Below are 7,034 nucleotides of genomic sequence, written 5' to 3'. Positions count from 1 at the left end.
CCCCGGCTCCGCCAGTACCGTACATCACAAAGCCAGAGCGAGAGCGCATTTACCTACACGAGAGAAAAAAAAAAAGAGTGCCCTATTTACACCGCGTAACACGGTAACACGCGTAACTTTGTAGTAATAATAGTCTTTCTGTTTGCTCAAATACTAGTTTCACATCTTTCTATGTACTTGTAACCCAATAATTGCGTGTTAAACAAAAAATCCCGCCAGCAAATGGTGGCGGAAGAATATACACTGTCTAAACTAGTCGTCGCTCCAGGTTGGACGAGCCGTGGCTCCAGGCTTTGCGGCACTGCACCGAACTACCAACTCGAAGCCGTCGCAGTGATTCCGAACACCGCCGCGGTAACTTGAACGCGCGAAGCCGAGCTCTCCTGTCGAGCTCTTTTCTTTCTAAATTTATTTTTCGCTCTGTTACGTAGACGCCTGTCTTGGATCTAGGGTGGGCCAGGGGTTAATTTTAGCGGCGCGACGCCGCAAAACGTTAGCCGTCGGTCGCGTCTTGCCGGGACGTTGCCGGTCGTCGAATTGTGCCCCTCATTCTCTGCACGCTGAACATGCGCTGCTGCACTGCCAGCCGCGATTTTGCAAGTATGTGCGAGTAGTGGCCGCGATTTTTCACTTCAACCTCGCTGGCACTCGCCCTCGCTGCTTTTCAACCGGCACATATTTTGTTGCAGTCCCGCGCTCTCTCGCTTCTTCTGGTAATGCATAAACAGCCTTGCTATTCCATTGGTTTACGATGACGCCTGCTGTGCTTTACATTGTTAGTCTGACTTGCAAAATGGCACACGCACGCATGCAGACACCACAATGACACCACAATTGTGTCATGACATGATTCATGACAGCACGCACACCATTGTGTAATGATATGTTCTCTCTTGGAAAATCAACAAGGAGGAGGGGAAGGCAAAAATTTGAGGAAGCTCCAGCATCCCCCCCCCCCTCGTGCCCACCCCTGACGCCACCCCTGTTTGTCCATCTCAAGCATCACCTGTATTTGCCCTCACCTTAAATGGGTCCTGAAACACATTTTCAGTTAGCCACGGAATAAATTTAGTAAAAAAGCTTATTGCCTCACGATTTCGACTCCGCAAACATTTTAAGAATTCGTACAGTACGAGTGAAGTTACAAAGATTTGTTGCACGCTGCAATTGTACTCCTTCTCTCGTCCCAACAAAAGATGCTAAGCAGTGAAGGCAGCGAGGGATGACATGGGCAAAGAAAATACGTCACGCATGACTCGTGGACAAGTCGTGGCCTCTTGCGGTGATCCTTGCAATGACCAAGCACTTCATGCTCGAATCAGCCAATGGCTGATAGATGGCCTTCTTTTTGATTTTTGACTTTGTGATTTTTGAGCTTCCTCCATCATTTGTCGAGAGAAGAGAAATAAATTTTTAGCTGACATTGATAATTCATTGTGACATTTAGGCCACGTGCTGCGCTACATTATCTGGCTCGCGTTTTCTCGGGATCCTCTACAACCGATCGGCAGTGTATTCTCACCATGCTCAAAAAGTGTTGCAGGGCCCCCTGTAAGCTACACAAGTGCTCTTTCGTTATCCTAGACGCAATGCAACACTACCCCCCCCCCCCCTTGTGGAGAATATTTTGCCGACGACCATGATTACGGAGGTACCGATGCAGCACAGAGAATCAATGTCTGAAATACTGTGGCGAAAGTAGCGTCGTCCACAAAGCCGACACTCTTGCAACGCCGTCCTCATCAATCGCCAACCCAGACATCATTAAAAATATTCATGAGATTTTCTCTTTTTACAGCAAGGATGTTTGGCCCATGTCTGCTCGTGCAGAGAAGCTCCAACATGCGGCCCCTAATCGGTACCCCCATCCCGCGTGCTACCTTGTTAGTTTTTAGTGGACCAGTGTGGCGAGTATTTATTTATTTATTTATTTATTTATTTATTTACAGTACCCTCAGGGTATAAATACATTATAGAGGGGTTGCGGGTGCACATAATAAACAAAAGCATCAACAATAATAGTATGAAAGTAAAACTGGAAGCATTATACAGAATATTTACAAAAAGTACAAAAAACTAAAGTCTAGTAAAGTACAATACGCAGAAAAAACAAACTTGTAGCGATACGGAAGTCTTGATAAGACATTTTTGAATGCAGTTGCATCAGTTATATCAGTTTCGAAGGCTAAGTGATTCCAATCTAAGTGATTCCAATCACCTGCTGTTCTGAGAATAAGTGATTGTGAGCCTGCAGTACTTGAAAATATGGTATGATAGCCTTATGATGATGATCAAGTTGATATGAGGGGACTGGAGCTGGCGTATCAACAAGGAACGAAAAGTGGGGTGGTGGTAGAGAGTTTGCTTAAATTTTGTAGCACATGCGCGCTGTAGAAATTTCAGTGCACAGCTGCTATGATCGAGGACAAATGCTCTGATCGAGATTTGTCCACAGGTACAGAAATAAACAGATAGAAAGACACACACACACGTCAAGACACATGTCAAGAAAAAAGTGAACAAAAACATAACTTGCCACCAGCAGGATCGATTCCCGACATTATTTACGGTTAGTTATTGTTAATGTATAAAACGGAGGGCACATGTATTTTCGCTGCGTTTAGTAGCCAAAGCGGCGAAAATGTCTGGATTACTGGGGCCATGGTTATGATGCCTTTGAGTGCCTCTATCAACGTCTTTCCACGCTTGCTCTGTAGTCGTAGAGGGGGTTCCCACACGCTTATAACGTGATTAGCCAGCCATGAGCGGTAAAAGTCTGGACTAAAACAGCTGCAAAGTACCGTAGTGGGGTGCTATTCTGGACACTAATTCTACCGTATTGTTAAATTTCGTAATTGCGGCATTTTAGGCCAATCAGAGAGGTCGTAGAAGGTCACTGGGCCAATCAGCATTGATCAATGGCGGATTCTGACAACATGGCGGAATTTGACAATGTCCAGAACACGACCTACTGTACTCCTGACCTGCCCAGATAGCAGGGCTCCTATGGAAGCGCAGGTCCCCGCTCTCGTTCAACCACTCACCATTGGCGGCGCAACCTATAACCTGTTCGTCTGCTACTTTATGGTTGTTTTTACGGCGCTGGGGTAATGCCTGCATTTTGTGGTGAACTGTTGGCATATACGTGACCATTTCTTTACTTAGATGGCTGGTCAAGTAAGCTGTTCTGTTCGCTTAACTATTTATTGCACACTGGTTGACAAACGTGGGAACCCTTAGACTTACATGATGCAGGACAGCTTATACGGTGTCGCGTCCTTTTAATTGCTAAAAAAATTCTGAATGACCGTTAGTATATTTATTCGTTAATTAATTTTATTTGTTCATAATTATTACGTACTATAAGTGCTTTGTAAGCCAAAATATGCCCACAAACGCTCAAGGTGAAGTCAGCGAACAGGTGCTGACTAGCGCCACGCCGCTTTTAGGTTGCAGCCCTAGCGGCAGAAGGTATGAACTAGAACATGAGCGCTAGAGAGGGGTTTTTGGGCAGGTCAAAAGTAAAGTAGTTCGTGGTCCAAAATAACACTCCTAAAACGAAACCGAAACTTTCTCAGTTTTGGCGCATATTGTCACAACGATCACCAGAAACGCATTGGTACATTTGTTGTTCGGTGTTTTAAGCAGAATATTGCATAAAATACATTCCACACAAAACAGTAAAACACATGCTACGAAAACGAAAGTTTGTTATGAAACCCAACGTTGCCACTAGCGCTTTTTTAATTACACCAAATTTAAAAACACAAAACAAACAAAAAATTTGCAAAAAATTTAGGCATAAAATTTAACTTGATATTTTGTAGCGCTACGTTACAAAATTATTAATTTTTACGGGAACAATAAAACAAAAACAAAACCAAAAGTTGTTTGAAACACCTATTGTTGCTAGCTAACATTTAGTTTTATTCGTTAAACTTAGACTTATAAGAAAGTACAAAACAAGTGCAACAAACTAGCACTTAGGTAAAACAAAAGACAGCACGTAACGTTTGTTAGGTGATTACAATAATGGCATTGGCGTTTACAAAAGTACGTAAACCAAAACGAGGCAGGAAATGTTTTTTTTTACAGGTAGGTGTTCTGTAACGCCACAGTGTCGCTACGGTCGTCAAGCGGCCACGCGTCGGAGACGTCAGCGACCTGTCGAGCCTCTCGGGACGCAAACATGGCTGGCGGTAGGAAGCTAACGAAGGAAGAGGAGCTTTTGCTTCAAGATTTCAGCCGGAACGTGTCCACAAAGTCATCAGCGCTGTTCTATGGCAACGCCTTCATCGTCTCCTCCATTCCGATATGTGAGTCGGAAAACACTTTACGCGTCGAATCGGTACTTTCGGAACAAGCGTTTCAGTAGCGGCGACATGTGCCACAAATGCGACACTCGCCCAGTTTGCGACGTCCTTTCGGCGGGCGCAATGTATTTCTGCGTTAGTTTCAGAAAGCAGATGTTTGTTGCTTCTACGATGCTTATTGACGTAGCTGTTATCAGCCCGTCACGGCGTTTAGAACTCTGCATACTTAGAACATGTCACTATACACGCATGCAAATGCGCGTCCTTCTTACCTGGTCAAAGCAAATATATCTCTCAAAGCAGTGAAACACCTTGTAGCTCGTGTTTGCCCGTCGATGGTGGCCTTTGACACGAACTGTGGCATCTGAGCAGGCTCGCACTACCATAGTTTCCCGGTAGCGTTCCCATGGAACCCGAATTGCGGCTGTTTCTTACGTGGAATTCCGATCTCCGCATTCCAGGGCTCTTTTGGAGAATCCACCAGATGGACCTGTACCAGTCGTCCATCATCTTTGCGGTGATGACCATCGCGTGCACATGGCTGATCGCCTTCGCCTACAAGAACGTCAAGTTCGTCCTCAAGCACAAGTAGGTTATTTGCATGTGCAATCCGTGACAGTTTGGCGCAGTCTCCGTGAAAAGCTTCGCTTACTTATTTCTGTTTCTTCGTCTTCAGAGTCGCTCCCAAGAGGGAGGATGCTGTCAACCGAGAAATCATGAAGAAACTCTCGGATGACAAGAAGATGTCCAAGAAGGAAAAGGATGAGAGGTAAGAAACGGCTCTCATTAATTTCTAGCATCCAAGGGCGTAGGCAGATTTTTTTTTTTTTTTTGTGCCGTCCCCTGCAGTGATGGAAGTGCTGCTCTAAACTGCTGCAGAAGTTATTCATGATCTCTTTAAGTCGTCTTAGTGCAGCTTCCACATCTTTGCTTATCATGACAGCAGTCTTGCCGAATAGCTCTGTGACTAAAAAAGAATTACTTTGTGGGTGGCTCAATCAAACCACTGCCTCCTGGTAAAACACCTGGATGCCATAACTGCTAGGTGAAATATGCAGGCACATTGCCGTTGTGTCACCTCTATAAGTAAGCAAATGGCTGGTGTGCGTGTCACTTCTAGCATTAGGCTAAGTAACGCAGGTACTTACATTTTTAGTGCCTTCAGTTCATATTCTATTGTGATAATTTTAATTTATATTTTTAGATTAGGGCCAACACCGTTAGTGGCCCAGTTTTCAGCGACATCACGCAGTTATCACAAGCAATTGCTTATAGCAGTCATTGCCACACCACTAATCAGCCTGTTTAGTTTTCACTGAAGTTTTATAAAAGCACCTTACTTTGAATCTGCCTCCCCATCGCAGTCTTTGCCAAATTAATTTATGTATGTGTTTCTCTTCGACTCGCAGGATATTGTGGAAGAAAAACGAGGTGGCCGACTACGAGGCGACCACATTCTCCATCTTCTACAACAACGCCCTCTTCCTGGCGCTCATCATCGTGACGTCCTTCTACATTCTGAAGGCGTTCAGCCCGACAATGTATCCTTCTGCAGTTCTATCGGTTTGCCTCAATGTCATCTGTTGTTATGGCCTGTTCCCTCCGTACTCTTATGGCCCGAATGCAGTGTAGCCAGCGCAACGTGTTTAGTGTGATCATGGTTTCTCTCTGCACTTTTTTCAGTGCATTTTCTGCAGACCTGTGGTGCTTTCTTTGGAGTAACTGCTACATTTGTGCTTTGGAGTAACTGCTACATTTGTGCTAAACACAGTTGCAGTTTTAAGGAAGTGCCTTAGCTTGCTTTTATTAGTGGTGTTTACATTTATAGTGCTGAATGTAAAGTTAAACAATATACAATGCACTAGTCGCTGAAGACTACTAGTCGCTGACACTACTATTTTTTACAGTAAACAGGTTCAGTTTCACTATGGCTTTCATGTACGAAGTACATAACTATTGTCATTTCAGTATGGCATATGCTTTGGTAGGTTACTTTTGCTGTGAATGGGAACAATGTACTAAAGGCTGTCATGTGTCTGATCTTGAAGCTTCAGAATAATATTGAAGTTTGAGATAGTGACAATTGGATAGAGGGTTGAATTGACTTAGCACAGCTTTTGATTCACTATTCCAGTTCGATGTAATATTTTAAGCTAATCAGTTGGGTCCAGTCGGCAGCCCCACTCCGTTTCATACATATCCAGCTATGCTACTTCTCATTGCTCATGCTTGATATAGCCTTTTTTTCACAATTTATTTTGCAAAACATGACGTAATTACGTGTGAAACATCGCGAAGCTGAACCTGACAACCACTGTATATGGGGACTGACATTTTCATTAACCCTTTTATTTAGGACATGATGGATTCATTAGCTGTAGTTCTAGTGTGTCTTGTTTTGAATGTTTTGTTGCATGGTTCACTCCCTTTATATGGCCTTGTGTTTAGTGTCGTATCTTCAAATGTAATCAGGTGCATGTTCCTTTTTTTGTGTGTGCATTTTGCTGGGTTAGGTCACGTGAATATGCAAGTTCATGTTAGAGCTTTGGACGATGATAAACTGTCTTGATCCTTGACATTTGCCCAACAGGAACTACGTTCTCTCTGTCGGAGGTGCCGCGGGACTGCTCGCACTGTTCTCCACTGGCTCCCAGTGAACACCACATCTCTCTCATGTCACAAAGAGTCCACGTGTCAATAAACTTTTTTTTTTATTTTGTA

The 7,034-nt window shown here is 44.0% G+C and overlaps 1 protein-coding gene across 1 annotated transcript; it reads left to right on the top strand.

The window, feature by feature from the left end:
- Window positions 1–4,139: 4,139 nt before the first annotated feature.
- LOC119175671 (translocon-associated protein subunit gamma) lies at window positions 4,140–7,034 on the top strand. The gene is made up of 5 exons (XM_037426603.2): window positions 4,140–4,316; window positions 4,775–4,901; window positions 4,990–5,082; window positions 5,723–5,854; window positions 6,904–7,034. Exons 1-5 carry the CDS (start codon window positions 4,190–4,192, stop codon window positions 6,968–6,970), a joined length of 546 nt encoding a protein of 181 aa, XP_037282500.1. The 5' UTR covers window positions 4,140–4,189; the 3' UTR covers window positions 6,971–7,034.

This window comes from Rhipicephalus microplus, chromosome 3, assembly GCF_043290135.1.
Source record: "Rhipicephalus microplus isolate Deutch F79 chromosome 3, USDA_Rmic, whole genome shotgun sequence".
Classification (NCBI taxonomy): Eukaryota; Metazoa; Arthropoda; class Arachnida; order Ixodida; family Ixodidae; genus Rhipicephalus; species Rhipicephalus microplus.
The sequence above is the reverse complement of the archived record's forward strand: the minus strand, read 5'-3'. Positions and strand labels throughout refer to the sequence as shown.

What these genes read in the sequence shown, in the direction of transcription:
- LOC119175671 (XM_037426603.2), top strand. Translation starts at nt 4,190, where the DNA reads ATGGCTGGCGGTAGGAAGCTAACGAAGGAAGAGGAGCTTTTGCTTCAA. An exon ending in AAGAAGGAAAAGGATGAGAG is followed by an intron (nt 5,083 to 5,722) that starts GTAAGAAACGGC and finishes TTCGACTCGCAG; the next exon opens with GATATTGTGGAAGAAAAACG. An exon ending in AAGGCGTTCAGCCCGACAAT is followed by an intron (nt 5,855 to 6,903) that starts GTATCCTTCTGC and finishes TTTGCCCAACAG; the next exon opens with GAACTACGTTCTCTCTGTCG.